General features: G+C 35.0%; 1 protein-coding gene across 6 annotated transcripts in view; it reads left to right on the top strand.

The window, feature by feature from the left end:
* The window catches only part of CDK14 (cyclin dependent kinase 14), a 249,999-nt gene that overhangs the window by 167,894 nt on the left and 56,444 nt on the right, over positions 1 to 25,661 (top strand). For all 6 annotated transcript variants that reach the window (XR_015740368.1, XM_026716071.2, XM_087917907.1 and 3 more), the window contains 3 exons: positions 5,081 to 5,129; positions 19,744 to 19,883; positions 24,878 to 25,021. Coding sequence is in view for 5 of the 6 variants with exons in the window: in XM_026716071.2 (XP_026571856.1) it covers positions 5,081 to 5,129; positions 19,744 to 19,883; positions 24,878 to 24,990 (302 nt within the window). In the remaining variant the exon portion in view is untranslated. The remainder of the gene's footprint in view (positions 1 to 5,080; positions 5,130 to 19,743; positions 19,884 to 24,877; positions 25,022 to 25,661) is intronic.

The following is a 25,661-nucleotide window of genomic DNA, read 5'->3' as shown; positions in this document are numbered from 1 at the left end:
TCAGTCAGTTTTTAGTCCAGAGATAATCCAGTAACAAAGATCAGTGTCAAAAACAGTTCAGTATCAGACTTACATCAAATCCAGGAATAGCAGTCAGTCAAGAGGAAACGGCAATATTCTCCAACACAAGGAAACAGAGACTCACTGAGACTTCTTCTGAGACTAAGACTAAGACAACCCAGGTTTCTGGCTCCATCTTATGGCCATTTGAGAAAACACCCCCAACTACAGTTTTGCATTTTCTTAAAGATACAGTATTAAAATGTCTATCCTGGTTTATATATTTCCAACCCAAATAGCTGTTAGGTGACTTACATTCCTAACATTGAGCTTTAAAAATCAAATTAAAATGAAATGTTTAATATGTTGCCTGTTGTCACTTGAACTGACTGTGTTTCCCTGAAAAAAGACCTATCCCAAAAATAAACCCTAGCTTGATTTTTACACATGCGCCCAATATAAGCTCTACCCGCAAAATATGCCTAGTTAAGATCTCACCCATTCCTTTCACCTGGTTGCACAATATCCTGACACCTGCCTCACCTTGCTGGCCCACTTCTGCAGAGGCTTGCTGCAGCTTGCACGCATTGCCCCTGGCCTCCATTTCACTATCAAGAAGTGAGCCGGCTGCGGCCACATGGGCTCCCGCTGGGCAGGGTTGTTGGTGCTGTTGTTGCAAGGTAAGACAGTGGTAGACGTTCCCAGAAAATAAGACCTAATGCCTCTTAATAAGACTGGGTCCTCTTTTGGGGGAAACACAGTAGTTTGAAACAGTGATCTTTGCATTCAGTTTAATGAAAAGTAAAGTTCAAAAGGTAAAGGATTCCCTGTGATAGCCAACTATAATGGGTAGTGCTAATCTCCATTTCAAGACCTTTGGGACAGCAATCTGGGCTGTTGGCTTTCCAGCCAACAAACCCTGCATGTTAACCACTGAACCACAAAACAGTAAAGTTACCATTCTTTTATTTAAATAATACTATCTATCTGTAATAGTAAATATTATGATTAGTAAAAATTAGTAAAATATTATGATTAATAAAAATTCCTATTTCATGTTTTCTCAAAACTACCCAATTCCTTGGAATGTTTTTAACAGGACAAAATCCTGCTGTAGGTGATTCCAGTTCTCTACCTTCTGTATCTACTTTTCTTAAATTGACCTGTTAATAAGGCTGTACAAACCAGCAGCTAAAGTGCCACCCCCAGTGGGAAACTTCAAAGTTTGTTCCTAAAATCCTTTCAGTGAGGTTATTAGAGTAATTGCTACTACTTTCAGAGCCCAAGATAACTTGTTCACTGCAGCAGTGTGCATATACTGTATGATATCCCATAGCAACCTGTTGAGATAGATTGGAAAGTTGGGGAGAGAGGTGAAAAGAGAAATAACATTCTTCTGTAGCATTTAGCAGTTTTTTCTTCTTCTTCTGTATTTCTTTGTGTGGCCCTATATGTGATTCAATGGGATATTTTTTTGATATAATTATGTAAACATGTGATCCAAACCCACTACTCACCATGAAAGGCCAAAAAAGGTTCCTTCCAGCTAAGGTCTTATTGGTTATGCCCATTGTACTAAAAATAATTACTGGCAATCTACTTGATTGATTGCCTCATTCATTGTGATTTAAATAAAATAGTTTAGTTTGAACATTATTACTACCTTGATTTTCTCCAGTATATTTCAGTACAAATGATGCATTTTCCATTCTGATAAATTGCATAATACAGTTGCTCTGCACAGAAACTATACCAAGAAGTCCTCTTACAATCCATGCAACTTCTCTAACGCAACTGCTAGCAAAAATATGTTAGCTGAAGCATGTTACTTGGGGGGAAAAGAGCAGAAAGTGATAAAAATAGGGGAACTAATTCCAATAAGAAATCGCAGTATTTTTTTACCCATTTTGGCTGTAGTCCTGCTTACCAGTAATCAAAACTACCAGTGAAAAAATTTGATGCTTGGTGGGGAAATAGGTTGCTTAATGCAGAATAGTGTAGTTCAGGTAGTCCTTGACTTACAATCACAACTGAGCCCAAAATTTCCATAGCTACCTGAGACATGATTAAGTGAGTTTTGCCCCATTTTATGATCTTTTTTGCATGGTTGTTAAGCAAATCACTACAGCTATTAAGTTAGTAATAGAGTTGTGAATCTGACTTCTCCATTGACTTCGTTTGTCAAAAGGTCACAAAAGGAGATCACATAACCCTGAAACACCACAATAGTCATAAATATGAGTCAGTTGCCAAGAGTCTGAATTTTGAATATGTGAGCTTGGGGATGCTGCAACAGTCATAAGAGTGAAAACAGTCATGTTGCTTTTTTCAGTGCCATTGTATTTTTGAACAGTCTCTAAATGAACTGTTGTAAGTTAAGGACTAATAAGGTATTAGAAACAGGATCAACTTTCAGAGATGTCCTGAGAACAGTCACGTTTCTAAACTTCTGTTTTCACTTTGTCTTTATGGGGTACTGAGTATAAATCAATGAGAAAAATTTCAACAACTGTAGAATCAGGCTGCTGCATAACAAAATTGACAAAAGTGAAGGGTGTCTGAATACTTTCTGAATGTACTGTAATTTGTATGCCATTTATTAACTGGGAGACTTTACTGTAAATCTGTATGAAGGCCCTTCTAGCCACAGTTGCTTTCAGCAACTAACAAGCAGAAGCTGCAAGTCCAGGAAATTGTGCATAAATTCTGTCCGTGGGATTGTAGAATTGGAAATGACACTTTACCAGATTAGTGGGAGCCAAAAATCCAGGGCCACTTGATCTTGCCATGTTGAGTTGGAGTCACTATCTCCAAGTACTGGATCAGCATCTGAACAGCAATGCCTGGATAGTCAGATAGGAGTTATACATCTCCACATCATGCTGCTGGATTATTCCGCCCACCCCCCCATCAGTTTCATGTAGATTTAAAAGAGAAAGGGGGAGAGGTCTAGGAGAAGGTTGAAAACTCTATGAAACTTATTTAGGACAGAAAGGACCAAAGATGGATTTTTGATAACTTCAAATTCAAACCTTTATTGTCAGTGCACAACATGTGTACAATAAACTTGAATTGAAGGGACACTATATGATCCTCAGTAGGGGCTGTCTGATCCAGGGCTGTCTGATACAAGCTCAATTTTGGTGGGGGAAAATCCAACTTAATTGTTAAACCCAATCATGTCTGGCAGACTGATTAACAGAACAACTTCCTGCAGTGGAGGGGAGCAGTTTTGGAGAACTCCAGGACCAAGAGGACAAAGAAGGAATGGTCTTTCCGTAACAAGGGACTAATGTTAATTTCTTCAAAATGTCACTGCCTCAAGACAAAAACCAGATCTAATGGTTTACCCTCCACCATGGGTCAGCCCTTAATAAGTTGGATGGACCAGGTCGAAATGCCTCTGAAATTGTACAGGAAGGAAAATTGTGCTGTGATTTGTCACTGTAAGAATAAAAAACTGTAATATAAGGCCTTCAATCTGATGTAGACTGAATCAGGCATATGTGATATTCTTAATGTATTTTTGCTAAAGAGCAGGTCAGGATTCTAACAATCGCTCTAATTAAATCATGATTCTCAAGCCAAATTTCAAAAAACTTCAAAGGATTCATTACAGGCGACATACTGGCACTGCCCTATATGAAGCCAATTCTGGAATGTGTAATTTACAGTCACCCGTGACCCTGTTTCTGCCTGTCCCATGGGTGTCTCATAAACCAGATTCTCCAATTGAGCATGTTCACAGGCTAGGTGTCATCATTCACGTTCTCCAATTAAATATATTACAATCTTTTAAAGATAAGAGTTAGAATGTATATTCGCTTTCAAACTGCTTCACTGCTCTTCCAGATTTCCTTCCCTCCCCCCACTTTTATATGGCAACTACTAAAACAGGCATAGGAATATTTTATGATTTGACAGTGTACACATTACAAGATAAATGTTACCGGATCTCTCTGTCTCTATATTGTTTATCATGTGCAAGATCTTTACAAATTGACAGATAAATTAAATTACTGAATTTTATTATTAATAGTTTTAAATATTCAATGCCCTGTTTTCAGAAGTTCGACCTACCCTGAAAGTAAGTCCTAGCTTTATTTTTACATGTGCACCCAATATAAGCCCTACCCCCAAAATAAGCCCACTCCAGGGTGTACAGGTAAAAATTAATCTGGGATGGGGGTGGTGGAGCTGCCCTATTGCTTACCTTTGGACAGTTGCAGCCAGGTCTCACATACCCCAACACCTGCCTTACCAGCCCATTTCTTCTGTAGCCGGCAAGGCTGGCAAGACTTTCCTAAAGGCTTCTGTAGTTGACAACAGAGCCCCAGATTGACCTGGAGCTCTGTTATTGGCTGCAGAGGCCTTCAGGAAAACCTTGCTGGCTGCAGAAGAAGAAGTTCCTGAAGGCCTCTGACAGTGAAAAGGAGGCCAGGGGCAATACGTGCAAGGAGGTTAGTCAGTCAAGGGATATATCCCTTGAAAATAAGACCTAGTGCCTTTTTGGTGGCAAAAAAATATAAGAAAGGGTCTTATTTTCGGGGAAGCTTGGTAGTTTCCATATACTGTATATTTCGCATTATAAGATGCACCTGACCATAAGATGCACCTAGGTTTAGAGGAGGAAAACAGACAATAACAAAGACAGAAGAGACGGGGAGTTCAGCACTGTAAAAGACATTTCTGCCCACTTTTGGGGGAAAAGTGCATCTTACGAAGCAAAAAATATGGTAGTTACTTTGAATTTAAAATTTTTCAAGTTATCTGTAAAGGAATTTATTCTTATACAAATTTAATAAACAACTTTGTTCTGGCCCATTGTTGTTATAAATGATTTTTTTAGTAGTGATTCCACTTGCCTAATCTACAGAGATGCTATTAGGTTTTAGAAATTAGGTGACAATTTATTTTTACAAGTAATGGGATACTCTCCTGCTTTTCTTGTTATTTTGTTTCAGAAGCTGTTGTTTACTATTGGCATATTTTTGTTAGCTTGTAAACATTGCCTTTAATACTAAGCATAATAAAGGAAAATATTTGATATAAAATTAAAAGTCCTTATTTTTTGTTACAGATCGCTTTACACAGTACAGTGCTAAAAATCTTAGACAAGCCTGGAATAAGTAAGTCTCCCAGTTACATCATTCTAGCCATATTGTTGATTTCTTGCTAATTATTTAGGAAGTTGTTCTTATTTTATAACATTGTGTGTATTTTTAATGCTGAATATTGCCCCAAATTCAAATATTTAGCCTTAATTCAAGTATTTGACCTGTCATGTTTCTTAACCAGTGATTAAAAAATGATTAAAAAACAGTAGCTTGACATTTATAACCTCCTAAAGATAATTTTTTTCACATTTGAGTTTTGCTTTAAACTAAAAGTACAAGTATACATTTACTAGGCTTAGTTTACTTCCACTGAGTCGCTATTGTTTTCAAGGAACAAATACATATTACTTCTATACAGTACTGTTTGCAGTCCATAATCTCTTCAGAGCAGTTTGAGATAGTACTATTACTTCTCTGCCTCTGAGAATTCAGCAGATCAGCATCATAAGCAGCTGCAAAAAAACCATCATTCACTTGGTCATCTATCCAAGCTGTTATCAGCTCAGGAGCCACCTAAAATATGGGTGTCAAATTCACATCATCACAGTGGTGTCACGTGATGTATCGTGACTTTTCCCCCTTCGTTAAACTGGACATGGACATGGCCAGCACATGATGCATCTGGCCCTCTGGCCATGAGTTTGATAGCCCTGACCTAAAAGAATATGTAATATTCCGTTCCAAGTTGTTATTATTTGATGTGTGTACATGGCCCACAAACTCTGCAGAGCTTCCTTATAACAGAAAGAATTGGGTTGCACAGCCTGTCCTGGAAATAAAATTGGCTTAGCTGCCAAAGTATTATTGGGTAATTGAAATCTAGGACTGCTTTGGAAGTGCCACAGAAAGTGTTAAAATAATGATTATTAAAATCAACACACCTTTTTTCTAAAAATCAGAAATTATCACAAGAAGCATCAAAATATTATTAGAAATTGTCTAACAATTTCTTCTGTGATGTGCTGATCACAACATGAAAGCTACAATAATCAGTAGTGGAAAAGTGGAAAATATTTTTCAGTTTTATGTAAGTGTTTATGAAATGTGTAAGACAATATAATTGTATGTGTCTTTCTATTGCTAATTCTGCTTCTATTAAGTGATCAATATTATTTCACCCAAATTTGGCATGATATACTCTATGTGTACATTCAGGAGAGAGACAGAAAATGATTAATAATATAAAACTATATTGAATTAAGCTGAAGGCTTCCCTAGTCTATCAGAAAGATTACCATTGGAGGTTAATAAGAAAGTCTACAGACACAACATGTGCTATACCATCCTCTGACTCATTCTGGTATCACACACACACACACACACATAGAGAATATAGTGTCTCTGACCTATGTGTGTATTGCTATTCTTAGCCTCACTGAATTTGTCTTATCCCTTTGTAAAATTATCCAGTTTGGTGGACATCATCACAAATGGGGGGGTGTGCATATGCGCACCAACGTGCCTACCGTCCCTGCCCTATTGTTTCTTTTTATTTTTCTTATATGTATCCATTTCATGCATTCATAACTATGTTTATACTTATACCTATTATCTTGTAAGCGATTGACAAATCAAATAAATAAATAAATTAGTACTGTGAAACATTCCAGTTTATCTATGAAATGTCAGCTGCTTTCAGAGTAAAGGAGCATGCTTCATTACACACTTTTGGCATTGGGTGATAAAGATTTTTACAATCCACACACCTGAAATTTCCAAATGTGTCAGGTATTTTTTGCTATCTTATAATTGGTTGAATTATATATAGACCAAATATTTTCATTTCTCATATTAGATAACCTTAGAAGAAAGAACGTGCATAGCTACACTGAAATGCATCCTAATAATTTTCTTAAAATATCAAGGAAATTAATACTTTTCAGATGATAAGTAATTATCAAAACTTCCACATTTAAATTACATTTTTATTGAATATTGAATAAATTGAATATGTAGAAGGACACCTAAAGAAATTATGGCATATATTGGGCTTTTGTTGGTTTTATGTAAAATAAATGTAACTTATTTTATCCCCAACTTTTGCAATTACTAACTTGGAGATGCACTATAACTTTGATTGGCTTGATCATTTTATATTTATATGATGTCTTTTCCTGTAAGGAAATAAGTTTCTGCTAATTATTCTGTTGCTATACTTTTCTTTATAACATAAAGTTGACTTTAGAAACTATTTTAATGTTGAGCTCGTACTGTTTGTTAGCAGTTCTAACTGATTTGAGAAAAGAAAACATATACATTAATTCTGAAGCTATCTACCCAATGAATTTTAAGAATACTATGCAATATATCTGTATATCATGTGTACCTGTGGTGTGTACGCTCTGCAGGTTTTATCTGTAAAAACTAGTCATTAATTATCAAAGATATAACACTTTCTAATTATGGATTTAACACTCCTTGCCATAACTCTGCTGAGGGTTTTACTGATAAGTTACAATAGCTTTCTTTTTCACCAGCTCACTGTTGGACTATTACTGTACATGCTCTCCCTTTGATGAAGCTATTATTGGCTCAAAATGAGGGAGTTGCCACAGTCTTGTGACACTGACTGCATGGTCCATGCATACTGTAGGCTACAAATATAAAAGTAGTACATTTCAAAGTGCTTTTTTAATGTAAAAATCCTAAATGGCTCAGGTTCTAGATACCTTCATTCTCTAGCCAATGCAATATACCCATCCTATATATTTAATCAAATAGAAAATGCTTTGGGTTTCATTATCTTTTAAGATTTTGAAGGTTGACTCAGAAATAAAACTTCTCAGTAACTATCCTATTGCTTAAAATATCCTTTCCTCAGAAATACAGATGGCTCCTATTTTTTATATTTTATGAAGACAGTTAAATTTGTTTTGTAAGGCCTTCAAGATTTAATGGTTGGCTCACATGTCATAATTTGGAAGGGCATAGTTTTGTTTTTCTTTTGCTTACAATTGCTCATTATATTATTTGTTATGAATATACACTACTGGGAGTTTTTCAAAGATAATAGATACAGATCACGTTAATAAATAAGATGAACATTAACAGCTTTTGGGGTGTCACAGTTTTGGAAATACGCTTTTGCAAGCAAAAACATTCAATGTATCATAAATAATCTTGATCTTTGGGTATGGTTCTGTTATAATCAAGGCCTTTCAAAAATATTTATTCCAATCAAAGACTAGTACAATTAAAAATACTCAGAGTGTCTAATTAAGATTCTAGAATAAAGTAATGAAAAATAACAATCAAATCTATATTAAAATCATAATCTGCACCTATTTATCAGTTGCACTTAAGAGCATAGTTATTAGGTATTAAAATATAGCAGGGAAATAATATTAAAATATTTGATGCATTAATTATATAAAATGGTTATAATGAATTATTAAGTTCCGGAAATCTTTAGTGTTGCTGCACAGAATCTATCTATCTGTTCTATGTGATATCTTAAGCAACTACTGAATATAAACCGGTACCAGAATTAGAATGAGAATGCCTAGCAATTGTTGAGAAAATAAAAATTGTTTGAATGTCTCTATAAAAAAAGAGCAGGAAAGCAGGACATGTCCAGAGGTTTCTACTGATCCTGAATCGCAGGGTCAATCCCTTTATATTTGCCATCCCACACAGCTGGGGTTCAGACTTAAAAAAATTATTTCTCATCAATTATTAGAAACAAAACAGCATGTAAACCTATGAATTTTAAAATTTTGTTTCTTCTGTGGTTTAGGAATCTGTTGAAAATCATCAGAATGTATTTCCTGAATAGGAAGGATGAAATGGTTATGTGTAAACTCCTTTAATATACACACATATATTTACTCACATATTCAATCACTCCTTCAATTTCTTAAAGTATAGTATGTCAAATAATGAATTATCTCATAATCACTTATATAAATCTTTGCGCTTTCTATTAAAATAAATTATATCAAAGTTAAAATAATACTTTGGACACTTGGGGGAGCACATGTGTTAGCTGAGTAAAGTTGACAAAATAATCTTAGTTGAAATCATTAACAATATTGCTATTTTCACTTCAGTAATAAAAAACAGCCATCTCAGATACATAAAATTATTTTCATTTTATTATTATATAATATATACTATATCTGAAGTTTAACTAGAATTTTACCTTCTAAGGATCAGGAATCACATTCCAACTTTCAATTTCTACCTCCAATTTAGAAGTTCTCCTGGGAGATATGGAATTGATTTCATAAATTTTCCTTTCTTCTTTATGCACTATATTTCACCATATCACTCTTGCCTTGCATTAATGCAGTTTCTTATTACCTCCTAACTGGGGAATTATATTCCCAATATATAATAAATAGAAAATGAATATCACATTGATGATGTTACCTAGTTGGGTAATGCAACTACCAAGCTTGGGCAATGCCAAAGAGCCTTCCAAATATATTCAAATGCCAAATATATTCTCAATGTTTTATGAATCTGGTGTATCATGTTGTTTAGTGAGATTAAACTAGAATTCCTTAGTTTGGGAATAGAAATAGCAGAAACACTATTTGGGTGAAAGCCAGGAAAAAACCAGAAGTTCCAGATATGGTAGGACAAGGTCTCAACCCTAATTGCTAAAATTAATTTTTTGTATCTTGCATTAAAATAACAGTCTGAATTTTCTCTGTGACCAATCTTATTTAATATTCTCTTCTTGTTGGGGTTTTTTTCTCATATATGTGATATCCTTAACCATCTCTCCTGTTTTAGCATCATCACTGCAATATGTTCATGTACTATTTAGCCATTTTGTCTTTGTTAGTATTAAAGATACCAATAAAACTAAATAATACTAATTCCATAACATACATAATGTAATATATGTCATGTGCATATTAATGTCAAACAACATATCATCATTTAGGCTTATACCAGATGCTGTGAATATAGTTTATATTTCCTCTTTCAATAATTTGAAACACTCAACCAAAGCAGTTTATAAAAGAAGTCTTGATGGGTGGATTAAACCCAAAAGTACTTTTTTAAAAGTACTTATTTTTGGTAAGAATTATATTGGTTAGTGTGTCTTGCCAAAAAGTGTTCCTCCTCTTACCACTACATTCAGATAGACCAGGTTGCTCATTCAACAGTATAATGTGAATAAAGCAATTATTATAGTATTGGTGCACCTGTCATTGCTGGAGGGCAGATAGGCGAGTGATTCCAAGGGGAACTGATTTTTTTGGGGGGGAGGGCACTGAGTCAATTTCATATCCTAAGGCTACAAATTGGATTTGTAAGCTGTTATATTCCTGGTTGTATTGGACTTTAAAATACCATTTTTATAATCATAAGAGAATCTTTTTTTAAAAAAAAATCCCAATAAATTCATCAAGTCTTTATAGAAAATATTCTAATTTTCACAAGGTCAGTTTAGCTATGATCATTGATCACAGTGCATTCAAATTTAGGCTTGGACAAAAACTATAATATAGTATCATTAGTGAAGTATAATTTTGGCAGGTCAATTATATCTCCTGTATATCAATGTCTAACTAGCAGTATTTGCCTAACTGAACTGGGTTTTATAAAAACTATTAAAATAGTTCACATATCCAAAATATTTTTGCTTAATTCCATGGTAGTAGAAAATGTATGCTCGGAATTTTTTTTTAGTTAGTAGGTAATTTTAATTACCCTTTTTAAAAAAAAAAATACTGTTCAGAAAGCAGCAATTGGACATTAATATTTATGGACCCCTGATTAATACAGGATATTGATATAATCATATTTGTATCTAGCCTTATGCATAGAACCTCTTATATATTTATAAAAAGGTGTTAATAGAACTCAGGTGGAATATGCTATAAGTCAAATAGTGATATTATAATTACAGAATATATATTAATAATGTACATTTCTTTTATTCTTCCCAATCAATGAACTTTACTCATTAATATGATTTGACAGAAAAGAATTAGAAAAGATTAATGTGGTGGGAACAAGGGGTGCTCTGAAGGATGATAGATTTGAATACCTTATTGGAATATTTAAATTTAATAGTGATGGATGATCACTGACTTCAGTGACAGGAGAGGTTATGAGTCCTTAGTTACATTATGGTGCAGTTAATTTTTTTTCTAATTCTGAACATTAACATTGGAAGCAAGGAATCAGATTTCTGAATAGCAAAATTCCTTTAGTTAGAGGTGATTTTAAAAGTCAAAACTTGGGGACTTATAATATAGTTTTTCATTAGAATAAGTTAATAGTAATAAACCTAAATATATTAGCAATATGTTAGCATCCCAGAATCACTTGATTGAGTTGCGCAATTATAGAAATTGAATGAATGGATGAGTGAGTGAATGAGTGAGTGAGTGAATGAATGAATTTGAATGTGAATATTCTCTTTAGATGACTTCTTTAAAGAAGAAAGATCAAAGCAGGTTGAATGGCATATATATGTATGATATGCTAAAGTTGATCTTGATAGTCTCAGAGATAATTTTTTATGCCTCCTCACTGCATGTGGAAATACTGGGGAATGCATGTGTGAAAAAATACACTGTGAAAAGTCTATTGTAGTTGCCTCTGTATGTGTATATAAATGTCAGCCTTTAATTGTGCCTGAGAGCTAGTGAAGATGATACAAATTTACAATGCCTTTCCATTAAAATAAAAGAATGGCATTAAATCCCCCCCCCCACACACACACATTTTGATTTAAGCCTATAAGAAGCACAGATAAAAAATCCGATAGAGGACCAAAATTTTGATTGCTAAGTGAAGTCTTTAAACGAGTGCCAATTTTATGATGTTATTTATTGTAATATTAAGTGAAGTTAATATTACAGTTAAACATTTTCAAGCCTGAATCATTTTCAGCCTAAGTGAATCTCCAATTGACTTTGCTTGTCAAAAGCTGACAAACCACAAACCACATTAATTTGACTATAAGAGGGTATAAATTTCATTGAGGACTGCATCAGGGCTATGGTTGACCTCAGGAGGGCGGGCAGGCATGGCTGACTGGGTAGGTGTGGCCAACTGGATGGACATGGCTAGTTTGATGCCACTCGCCAAACTGCTGCACGTTTCCTCTTCTTATTGGGTAGACCAGATGAAGCCAGGCTGGCCCGATCTTTTCTTTCCATATGGGTAGACTAGGACAGCCTTGGAGGCTGGATCTCACCACATCGTGGAGCTAATCCAGCCTGTGATCCTTGAGTTTGACATCACTGGACTACAAGAACTGCAACTGTGTGCTTAATGTGAGCTGGTTGTCAAGTCCCTCATTTGTGATCAGGTGATACATTGAGAAGGTAGTCTGAAGCTTATAATTTTCAGTTTTTCTGAGACTGTTTGTATCTACCAACATAATTAAATGAAAGGTCTTATCTAAAGGACTACCGGTACTTTTAGGGTCTTTGTTCAGTGGTGGGATTCATATATTTTTACTACCGGTATGGCTTGGTGGATGTGACAGGGGAAGGATACTGTAAAATCTCCAGTCAAAGGTGATATTTGCTGGTTCTCCAAACTATTCAAAATTTCTGTCAGTTCTCCAGATTTGGTCAGAACTTTCTGAATACCACCTCTGCCTTTATTGCATTAAGACCTTACATTTAAATTTTCAATGAAAGGTTTATTTAAAAAAACCTAAAACATTAGGTTTCCTTCTGTTTATTTTCTAAAGATGTTCTAAAGATGATCAGTTTGCTGAAATGGAAAAGAAGGATGTTTTAAAGGGCTGTCCTGGTTAAAAATATAACCTCAAAGAATCAAAAACATCTAATTAAAACCAACCATAACATTGTAGTGTCTGTTAAACAATATTCAAGAGTGACTACAATCCTCAAATATGCTTTAATTCCTGAACATTCTCATTTTGAAAATTCAGTTAAGATGCAGTTATATGTAGTAATGAATAATATTGAATACATTTAGAGAATATAACTGATTAATATACAAACCAAAATTTATAAATGCCAACTGGTGAAATGCAAAATACTATAATTAAAATATCTAGAAAAGCATATTTCCCTTTATCTGAATAAGATTTGAAATATGATAGTCCCATGAATAAAATTGTTAGATGTAAATTATGCCTCAATGTTTTATTTATTTGTTTATTATTTGATTCCTCCCCCCTCCACACCTTCATTACTTTATAATGAAGTATGATGAACTCAAGGTGGCAAATATTCATAATAATATTCTTTCTCAGCACTCTGTGAGATAAGATTTTTTTTTATAATTTGTTTTTACAAATTCCATCAGTCACAATTGGAACAGTACAGAATATTCATAAAATACATCTGGATGAAAAGTGGCAAAAATGAAGAAACTACTAATAGAATACCACAAATCCCCTCCCAAATTTTTAGCTGAATTGTAATTTTAATATAAGTTAATAGGACAGATATTAGTAAATATCTAGAGCAGGGGTCCCCAACCACTGGGCCGTGGACCAGTACCGGTCCGTGGAACATTTCCTACCGGGCCGCCAGTTTGCTGGGTGCCGCCATCTTGTTTGATGAGAAAGTGCTTCCGGGTGAGCTTTTCCAGTTGGAAAGCGGCATTTGGGTGCTGAAAGAATCCTCGCGCCTTAGTTTCATCGAAGGGGGGGTTTCAAACGAAACTAAGGCGCGAGGATTCTTTCAGCACCCAAGGCAAGGCGAGCCGAGCGGCTGTCCCAAAGCCATCCCGAAGTGAAGCCCATCGACAAAGGTACAAAGGAGGAGTTGAAGGTGGCAGGGAGAAGCGGGGGACGGCTGGCTGGCCGGTCGCTCGGCTCGCCTTGCCTTGTCATGCATGCTGATGCTGATACCGGGCCGCGGATCATTTTGTGATGCCGGTACCGGGCCGTGGCACAAAAAAGGTTGGGGGCCACTGATCTAGAGGATACAATATTAATTTATATTGCTTTTAATAAAAATATTTTACTCGGCCCAATTCATTATTTTTGTCTTCATTCATGTTTATAAAGTCAACTTCTACCATGCCAGGCTTTCATGAGAGTGAATTCTGATGAAGGTGAGAAGGTTGGTGTTGTGTAAATATTGCCTAAGATATAAGCCGACTTAGTTCCCAGACGCAACAGTTTGCATTTGACCTCCACAAGGAGTTCAGGAGAAAGTAAATACAGTATTAACTACTTTAAATGAAATATTTACGCTGCACATTAAAAAATGAAGGTATTGATTAGGAGTGTTGTGCTACCACTCTAAACATTTTTTTAAATTAATTATTCATAGCTCAGAGAGACTTTTTTCCTTGGTTATTTCAAGTCTGGCTTGTTGCTTCAAAGTTCTTGACATTTTCTTCCTTCAGTAAAAAAAATGAAGCAAAACATGCATACAAGGCTAAGAGGGTTTCTATATGTATTGTTTTGTCTACTAATCATTAACATTATGCAACTAGTTATTGTAGCAGTAATACTGTATCAGACTTCATTGATCCAGAAAAGTCAACATGGCTTTTACTTTTGTTTTATTTTTTTATGTATCCATACACATATTTGGAAATCTGGAAAACACAAAAAACATCTATGCTGAAGAAAGTTAGTAAATAATAAATGTTGATTTAGATTCCAAATACAAGATCTAATCTGGATTAGTCACCAGGACCAGAGTTTAGTCTTCTTAATTTTCAAACTTCTGCTGGATCTCATCCTCAGAGAACTTCTGTTTCATCAGAATGTGTACTTTGGGCTATTCTATGCATAGTTTTACATGGTGCCTATTGATGGCCAGCAGTTGTTGTCATTAGCAGTTGTTTCCTTGTCCAAGTCCTTTACTCCTGAGTATGTGATAGGCTAGTGGTAACTGACAAGAGGCCCATTTCCCAGGCTTCAATTATTTCTCTGGCTATTTTTCAATTATTTCTCTGGCTATTTTTGTACCTGCTTATCCAACAATCTTAGTAGTTTGAAATTGAATGTATGTCCTTGTTCATTGCAATGTGAGGTTACCAGTGAACTTGGATCTCCTCGTCTGATAGCTCACTTTGGGCAGTGTACAATGTCCAGTTGCATGCTGATTACCACCAGCTTATCAAGTACTCAGGAGCCAAGGACTTGGTAGCACAAAGAAACAATAGCTAACAACTTATTGGCCAGCCATTAACATCCCAGCAACAATTAAAAAACCACATTCAACAAGACACCGTATAAATACTATGCCTAGAATAGCCCAAAACACACATTCTGGTGAGAGAGAGGTTTCCTGAGAATGGCTTCCAGCATGAGTCCAAAAGATCAAAAGACTAAACTTTTGATTCTGTGACCAACCCCGATTGTAACATTATCCTGGGACACATATATTTGCCTTCATTCGTGTAGGCTCTAACTCAAAGAAAACATCTAATCGAGTCTATTCCTTTTTTTTTGTTTACACTAATGGAAAGAATCTTGTCAAACTAAAGCTTTCCAGGATGTGAGAATTCAGGGAGACATGGTGAGCAGCAATCTCTACTTCTGATTTTGGTTGTCCCTACTGATCCTACCTTAAACAGTTAAGGGAAAAATAGGCTGGTAGAGGGGAGAGAATGAGAAAGGTTGAGAATGAAAAACAGTTCATGTATAGAGAAAAAATAATGCGGCTTTGGACTAAAAAGAAATGCAGAAAGATAAGTAAGAGGACAAACAAACAGAAGTGGGGAAGATGGAGATGAACAGGAAGGAAAATACAAATGCTAAAGGATTTGGGAGAGAAAAGAAATAATAAAGGCTATGGATTGAAAAGACAGAGAAAGTGAAGATGAATGAGCTGTGAGTGAAAAAGATTGGACTGGACAGCAACACACTGTTCACACCCGGGTACATAGAAGAGAGTCTGTAAGCAGTGTTTTTTTAAGTAATTTTTTTCCTGTCTGGGATTTGGGACAAAGAGTTTACTAAAAAAATTAAATATATATTTAAAAGAGATCCTGCTCTTAAATTTACTAAGAGCACAACACACAGTTTACTAAGAGCATACTAAGAATACTGGCAGCACAGTATTCACTAGTATCAGTTTTCATTTTCTTCAAGTACTTATTAAGCTATCAAGAACTCATATTTGGCAGCATAGCAGCATTTCAAATTTGGAGACAAGGACAGCAAGAAATGTATGTATAGCCTCTTAATTCAGGCTTAGCTAGAATAATGGCAGCAATAATGTTATTCACAATAACCAGGAATAAGTAAGGAATTTCCTTCACTGCAAATATGTGTCTGCCCTTGTGAATTTTGTGTGGCTGAGACCTAAATATTTTATACTTATATTCAGATATTTTGAAGGAATCCTGAAATGATTTGCTGAATCAGACCAAAAGCTTATTCAGTCCAGAATCCTGTTTTCCATAGTTGTCAATTAAATGTGTAGAAATGTTGTCTAAACTAGTTCTCAGAGGCATTCAAAACATTCTACCTCCAATTCTGAAGACACAGAACAAACCCCTCATAACATACATGTATGTATTTATTTGTGCTTGGAGAGACTTCAAAATAATAGAGTATCATTAGATAGCACACACCAAGTATAAATTATTGGTTCTTACTTCACTTACCAATAAAAATTGAAAAAGGGAATCCCATCACTAGGGATGCAGTCATAAGGACATGGTCCCACGGCTATACTGACTTATAAGAGCAGTTCTGACAGTCCCAGTTTGTGTTAGGTGCATAGTGATGATGGCCATTTGTGGCCTCTTGCTGGCTTTCCATTGACTTTGCTTGTTGGAAGTCAGCAGTGACGGTCATAAATGACAATCACATGACTGCAGGACGCTGTGATCTCATATTTGCAAGCAGATTGCCAAGTGCCTCTCAATTATGAGGATCCATCATAAGTCCCTCTCATTCAGCACTGTTGTAGCTTTGAATAGTTACTGTTAATCAAGGATTACTTACACTACATATTCTGACCAAATCAGGGTAACTTTAGTCAAACATTTTATCTTGGAATCCTGATTATTCATTAATAGTAGGGATGTTTGATCTCTCCAATACTTGCTGGGCGGAAAAAGGAAAGAAAGGCAGCGGTGGCGGGGGAAGGCTTCTGCCCCGCCACTGCTGCTACTGTTTCTGCATTCCAGTCCTGCCTCATCCAGCTGGGCCATTTGCAGGAGGAGAGGTAGGCATGAGGCGGGCGAGCTTTCTCCCCCCGCAAAATTTGGCTGGAAAATAAACTGCGATAAAAAACTGTGATAAAAAAACCGTGATAAAAAATAAATAATTTTTAATAAATAATTAATAATAAATAATAAAAACATCTCACTAACTTCATTTCCAAATAAATTTAATATGTTAACTGTGTTTTCTATGATATTTTGGGATGATCAGGTTACTGTTATTTTATTTTATGTGCGGCCCAAACCAAATTTTCATCTTCTAATGTGGCCCAGGAAAGGTGAAAGGTTGGACAACCCTGCTCTACATGATAACATCTGTCTTTCCTTTGTTTAAAATTATAATTGTGCTGAATTAGTGCTGGTTACAACTGGTCCTTGAAGTTCCAGTCATCTCAATACCCCTGTAATCATTACAATCTAAACCAGGGGTGTTAAACTAAAAGCCTGTGGGCTTGATCAGGCCCATGGGATGCTTAGTTCTGGCCTGTAGGACTGCCCTGAAAACAGTGAAGTACAGGCTCGCGATGCCTCTGCCAGTGAAAACGGAATTCAGGAGGGCCACGGCCCTCACGACCTCCGTTTTCACTGGCATAGAGTTGCAGGAGACTGTTGCAGCTGAAAACAGAAACCTGTTTTCGCTGGCAGAGCACTTGGGTCACCACAGATGTCCTCACATGAGTGATGTCAAGCTGGCCCTGCTGGCATGCACCCCCAGGTCAAACACAACCCTGATGTGGCCCGCAATGAAATCGAGTTTGATACCCTGATCTGGGCGCTTGGCTATTTATAACAAGTTTGTTTTTGGCAAAAATGCCAAAAATTGTAGTCATGTCATCATAGGATGCTACAAACAGCTATAAGAAGCTTCGGGGAGATACATCATACACTTGGAGCAGTTACTAAGCTTCCAGTCATAAGTTGTAAAATACCTGTAGTTTGATATCATGTAGCTGGCTGGTCAAATAACAAAGATTTTTCTATTTCAGTTTTGGTTGCATCTGAATTATATTCTTTGTTTTCATGTAACAATGTTATTGGAAATGATTAATATAATGCTTAATTTTAAGTAATTATTTTTTTGTAGAAAATTATTATTTACATTTTTATAGTAAATTATAGTAGATTATTATTATTATTTGGAAAGTCTTGATGCTTAAAGTCACACACCCACATTTCACTGAATTTGACTTACCTAATCATACAGATTTTGCAAGTTACTTTAGATTAGATCATCATTATTTTATGAGATACTATACATAGACATTTGAATATTTTTTTCCTCCCAGAGCCTACCAACTGTGCTTTTGTGAGAATTTTATGTACTGACATTTTACTTGTGCCCTTCACTCTGAAGTGCTTTCTTGTAAATGTCAGGGAACACTCAATGTAACAATTCCTATTTCTTGAATAGATGCAATACCTCTTCTTGCAAAAATGAGCTCCAGAAAGCACACTTTGACTTGAGTCTGCATTGTGAACAGAAAATTCAGTAGGAAATAGAGGAAAAATGTAGACGTGTTCTTTACAATGGTTACGTTGGATTCAAAGACCCTGCTTGTGCAGTATGCTTAACCAGGCTCTGAGAGAAGGAATAAGCATACTGTACAAACTATGTAAGCTGCATAAATGAATCCTCATGAGAATTAAAATCAATCCAAACACCTCTGGTCCAAATATGGCTCTAATTTTCACATGCCACAGAAACTATTTCCTGGAGTTCATTTTTTCTCTTCGCCGCTGAGATTGTGATGTCTATAAGCAATAGAGTAAATGTGGCTTATTTCACCTTCCTTGCTTGGAAAAAAATCACAAAGAGGTGAAAAGGGGATAGCAAGACCTCCCTTGTTGCCCAACACACAACCATAATTTTTTAAAAATTCTAGCCAGTGGGCCAATAGAGAAACAATGACAGTTTTTCAGATTGCTTTATAGCAGCTGGAGTAACTAAAAATCTAGTGCATGACAGATTCAGATATCCTACTTCGTGTGTTGCTAGTTCCCAGAGATCAGTCTTGGTGGTTTGATTATCTGAGCAAGCAAAGAATTCTTCTTATGTGAAGGTTGTAATCCTATACTTAATTATCTTAAAAAGTTTCATTGAATTCAGTGAAATTTATTTTTGAGAAATTATTTTTAGAATTGTGCTGTAAATTTTTCTATATTCCATTCTAACAATATCATTGTTTAGTCTCAATGTTTTCAGTAAAATGAAATTCAACTAACTTAATATGGATTATAAACTTGTTTATAATCATTTTTAGAAATTTTGTATTACAGTTCCAAAAATGTTTTATTATTAGTGGTCATGTTTCCCAAAGCCTCCCAAAGTTCTGCCTGAAATATTTTCAAAGCATCTTGAAATGTACATTTTTAATTTATTTCATTTTATTTCATAATTAAATAGTAAAATAAGGTCAAATATATTGACTTTAGTTAAAGTTTCTGCTTGGTTGGTTTCAGTGCTATATTATATTACAGAGTATAATTGTGAATATGTATTAGGTATGCATTGGCTAATTTGAATTTGCCTTTATTATAGATTAAGCTACGTGGATCATGCAGAAGATCTGGCTTCCAAATTACTCCAGTGTTTCCCCAAAAACAGATTGTCAGCACAGGCAGCTTTGAGCCATGAGTACTTCAGTGATCTTCCTCCACGGCTATGGGATCTAACTGATAGTGAGTATACCAAAACTTCTACATAGAAAGAGTTTTTTTTGTATGAAAAAGAGGAAGAAAGAGAGACAAATAAGGAAAAAATTGGTTTTTCTCTTCCTTTTCTGTTATTGAGCCTATAAATAATTACGTTTAATTATGAATGTGATTAAGAAAATTATATGGGATGCCATAAAGAGAAAGGAGGAGAATTTAAATTTACATATTTAGTGCTTTTTTTTACTTTATAACATGCAGTACTTTTTAAGCAGCTTCAATATCCAAGACAATACTCTAAAGTTGGATTCTCAAACATTACTTCTATTTGTAATTCTGGAATAATGCTTTCCAAAATAACTAAGATCTGCAAAGCAGAAATCAGGTTAATATCTAAGATTATTCACTTATTTACTGAGATGCCATGATATTGACTTATTGTTGCCTATCTGCCACCCCAGGACTAATGTGGAATATTTGATGTGGGCCAGGACAATTTGTGCTTTGATTCTGTGGGATTGGTTTGTCTGGAGGAAGAAGGTCTGAGATGGTACTCGAAGAGAAGCTTAAAAAGTTTGATGTGGGGTTGGGCAGGTAATCTTGGGCTGCAATGTGTTTTGGAACTAGATGGATTTACCAACAGTGTTTTTCTCTTGCAAATGGATTTTGGGTCTGATACCAGCCAAGAACGGGAGAGGAAATGGAGTGACAGTTGTCATCCACAGGGAATTTTTGGTTGAAGTTAAGCTGTGAGGAATAATTGAGATTACTGTTGGTAGATTGCCCTCCTACTGCGTAGCATCATCCTAGCCTGAGCTGTTGGATTCCATTGCTGGACTGGCAATAGGAACCTTGAGACTGATGGTAATCAGGATTTACAATTTGCCAACCTGATGATGTTGGCAGAAATCTGAGCAGCTCAGGAATTTGTGGCAACTACACATCTGTTCCAAGTCATAATAAACTGAACATAAATTGTGGGCTGCACATTAGATCAGGTTTTTGACTCAGAGCAGTTGTGTCTGGTCTCTAAGATATTGTTATTAATCTGTTATTAGATTACTCACTAGTTGCTTTTTGGCTGAGTAGGGATGAGACAACTGTTAGATCACTTTGCCTCACGTGCCTGAAAAACATGACTGGGGGGTTTCAGACAGACCTTGTGATTTTCTTTGAAGATCTAGATAGCAATTCTACCTGAGGCATTTGCAATTGGAATAAGAGAATGGTAGAAGATGTAGACCATATTGTCCCTCTCATACAGAGCTGGAATGTTTTGTTTTCTGAGGTGAACTCTATGAGGTAAAATACAAGATGAAACACCTGGACTGTTTCTTGACTCTTCTTTAGATTAAGAGAATCTAATTGAGATACATAAGAATCCATGTAAGGACTTAAATCGTGGTAAAAAAGGGCAACAAAACCAGAGATAATATTCAGCAGGTTCTGACAGTTCTGGAGAACCGGTAGCGGAAATTTTGAGTAGTTTGGAGAACCAGCAAGTACAACCTCTGACTGGGGAATTTACAGTATCCTTCCACTGCCACGCCCACCAAGCCACACCCACATAACCGGTAGTAAAAAATTTGAATCCCAATATTGAACAAAACCACAATTCTTTTCCCATTATTGTATCTGCCAATATCTGCTCAGTAGCAGTTTTTGAAGATGACTCACTCCCTGCTTTGGAGGGATGGATCATAGGCTACATGCAGGGCCATAATGAGGAATAATTTTTACTATTTGAGAGATTTGTTTTGAGTTAGACAAATAAAAAAGCTAGAAAATACAAATTCAAATACACACACTTTCAGAGGATGTTAAAGTTTAATATTCAATGAAATCAGTCTTTTCTTTCAGGATTTAAATAGTTGGGGAAAAGTCATTAACTTTTTTTGTATATGATAACGTCAGCAAGATTATTGCATGTACATAAATGGAAAGACTTGGCATTACTCACAACGCTTGGTGAAAATGATGGAAATTTCTGAGGTGGTAAATTTATTTTTAATCAGAGCAAAGACAATATCTATGTTAATTGCTGACTAGAAACATCTTAGTATGTTTTGTATGAAACCTCAGTAGACTTTTGCAGAAAAAACAAATTTATGATTTATGGTGTTTATGCTGGTACTTATTATTATATTAGGATTTCAGTCATTTATGGATCCTATAGTAATTTTTTCCCAGTTAATATGGCTTTATTACCAACTTGCCACTTAGTTTATCAATTGGTGGTTAAGTCCAGTCCTATCAGGCACTAAATACCGACACATTATCACTGTACAAGCAGGCTGCCAACAGAGACAGTCTTCACTTAGTCATTATCAAGTGCAATGTATGCAGAACACCAGAGGGGAATTAAAACCACAAAAAATACCTCAGGGTGGTATTTTTAATATGAGAATTTAATTTGTAATTTCACAGATTAAGAATTTTGGTTGCATTAATCCTTTTATCAGTTCACAGCAGGTTATTTGCAGAAGCATAACCATAAGGCGATATTCACTGGCCGAAACATGTCTTTGCATAACATTAAACATCAGGAGCAGTGAAACCTTTTGAAGGGAGAGAATAAAGATGAAAAAATCATTATATTTTTAGGCAAGGTTCTGCTAAATGCCTCCAGTAAATTTCTGAGTTTAGAAATACTGTTTCTGTCTATAGTAGATAATCATTATAAAGCATAAATCAAGATGCCAGAAAGGACAATCCCTATATGGAGTATTATAATTGTTTATATTTATTATGCATGCATTGATATTGCAAACATGTGTTGAACACAATTCATATGATTATAGAAACTATTGATATGATTAATATAACTCAAACTGATGCTTTTTCTATGTATCTGTAACTTTCCTATTTAAATTGTGTATTAATTTAAAATTTGTATCAGTAGATATTTATGTAGTAAATCATATGCAACAAATCTAAGGTAATTACCATATCTTAATAATTAAAATATAAGCATATAACTCAAGTTAGGGGTTACTAATCTTGCTTACCAATTAGTGACATAGATGTATTTTTCAAATATTCACGTTTCTATGGATGATTTCACATTTCTAAAGAATAAATTTATACTTTTTTCTCTCTCATAATTTCTCTGCCTTCTTTTCTTCTCTCTTTCTTTCACACACAGGTATTATGAAACCATTACAAGTGGGCAATTCTTACTTTTAGTACTAATATAACATTTGTTTATTAAAATGTTGCTATATTAAATTATGCAATAAATTATTATTTTAATCATTACCCTCATGAAAGTGCCAGCAGAATAATAATCTGAATTATATTAACTGGACTAATCTCTACTGGAAGGTTTACAGTGTTTGGCTATATTTATATATATGAATGGTAGAAATAAGTAGAGAAGGAAAAAATGGAAGTTTTTGTTAAAAATGTGGAGGTGTGTAGAGTTTTATGTTAGGCAAGGGTAAGGGTCACCAGACAGCATTCTAAACTTTCAATACAGCTGATCAACATTTTTTCTTTTAAATTATAATATGGAAGCTTCCTTTTTATTATTAGAAGGCACATTGTGCCTAACTAGCTCATTGGATTGCTTTAGTACTTTTTTCCTTTCAGGTAGACCTTTGGCTCTGTTAAATACAGTATATGAAAATATAAATTTTCATGTGTCTCTTGGGAATACTATCTTTCAAAAGTACTTACTTGGGAGCAAGTTAATGTGTTTGAAGATTAAGGAGAATTGTTTGGAAGAAAATTAATGCATTGGGAGTATAGGATATTTGTAGAATAATGTCACTTGATACTGATAGATTTCTGCATATAAATTACAGATAAGTAGCCATTGGTGAAGTTAATATCAGTTGACTGGCCAAAATAAGGAGGGGGGAGGGAAAGAGACGGAGAGATTTTAAAATCAGATATTGAAGACAGAGAAGATAAAGCAGGAATAAAAGGACAAAGGGATTATAAACAGTAATTTTGAATTATCTAAAGTGATATGAATCAAAGGCTCACTTGAAATGAGCATTTATGGAAGGAATAAGACATATAATATACAGCATTAATACAGAGATACTGTATGTTGGAATATAAAAACAAATGGAACACACTATCAGACAGAATAAAGTTCCAAAGTGAAAAATAATGGGAATGGAACTACCAGTATTTAATATAGAAATCCAATACCACAATTCAGAATGATTTCCATGGGAGATTGTGAAGATTTTGAAGAAGACAGTTTTAGTTTTACTGGAGCAAATAGCTGGAGAGACAGAGAAAGCAAAAGATAATGAATTAGCTGGAGAGACAGAGAAAGCAAAAGATAATGAATTATAACTTGTACCTTGATAAGACATTTCAGAGGAACTCTGAAAAAAAGTTAGGAGACTTAAGAAATCAGCTATAGGGACACAATTAAGAATGAGGGATGATGCTATATTGATAGAAATAAGCATCAGATATATGACAGATTCTTACAGAATCTTTGGGAATTTATTTACTGAAGTTTCTCAGTTGGATATTGTTTTTCTTCAGGCAAGCAATAACAGTAGGTTGGAACTGCAGTATTTGGAATCACATGTTCTTAATTAGAATCCTGATATAATTCATAACCTTTATTATATGGAAAATAATAATGATGAACAATTAGGGTTGATCTTTCTCAAGAAAATATTTTGCTCAGTATTCTTGATCAAATTCATATTTTAAACATTTAAGGAAAATTAGGAGTAGAAAGAAATTTAGCTAAGGTAATGTCTTGGCTTGAAGTTTGAAGACACCAAACAATTTTAAAAAGTCCTGGTCATCATGAATGACTAGCATACTAGTTTTGGGGATCTTTGCTTAGGACATCTGGGTTTGTACCAGCTTCTTCTTCATTTATTTTGTTACATATAGAAGCCCTAGAAAAAATTGTCTAAAAATACAGTTGTTTCTAGTATTTTTATGCCTTTTCTTCTTTTAAAATTTGTTTATATAGAAATTGGCCAAGAAAGCAGTTTATTTTTCTTTTTTAAATCTTAGTAATCTGAAATATTTTTTAACAGTGTCATCTATCTTTTCTGTACCGAATGTAAGACTACAAGTGGAAGTTGGAGAAAGTACAAAAGCTTTTGGGAAAAACATTTATGGCAAAGGTCAATCACATGTAAAGCACTGAAGAGAATTTTGATTTCCTACAAATAATTGAGGTAAGTCTTACTAAAAAGTGTTTGTTTTTAGTAATTTTTTCTATCCTTGACATGCATGGTTTTTTTAAAATAAAACCTTGTTTCTTAATATGCAAATAAGAACTTTTTTCTACAAGTATGAGTTTTATTTGTGCACTGTTAATATGAGTAAAGATATGTAACATCCTTTAAGACTAAGATATCAAATCAACTTTAAGAAACAGATAAGAAATTTATAGACATGGTAGTCTCTCTCTCTTTCTCCCTCCCTCCCTCCCTCCCTCCTTCCCTCCCTCTCTTTGTGTGTCCCTCCCTCCCTCTCTCTTTGTGTGTGTGTCTATCTGTGTGTATGTATGTGCGCACGCACAAGTGCGCACACTTGTTCTTCTGGGATTTCTTTGTCCATCAGCCTATAGGCAGAGGAAAAAGATTGCTTTTCAGCAGGGCTAATGATATGCAATGAGATTATTGTGAGATGGGAACAAAGCTCTCCTATCATTTCCTCCCCCCTCAAGCAGTCTTGCTCAAATTGCCCTTTCTGTGGCAAATAACAGCAGGGAAAGAATATTATGCACTGTAATTACCTAAAGAATAAATTTAGTAAGAACCTGATTTTATCCAAATTACCCAGTGTATTTATATATGGATGTCTAAGCACATT

This window comes from Pseudonaja textilis, chromosome Z (assembly GCF_049901715.1).
Source record: "Pseudonaja textilis isolate UNSWEBS1 chromosome Z, rPseTex1.2, whole genome shotgun sequence".
Lineage (NCBI taxonomy): Eukaryota > Metazoa > Chordata > Lepidosauria > Squamata > Elapidae > Pseudonaja > Pseudonaja textilis.
The sequence above is the reverse complement of the archived record's forward strand: the minus strand, read 5'-3'. Positions and strand labels throughout refer to the sequence as shown.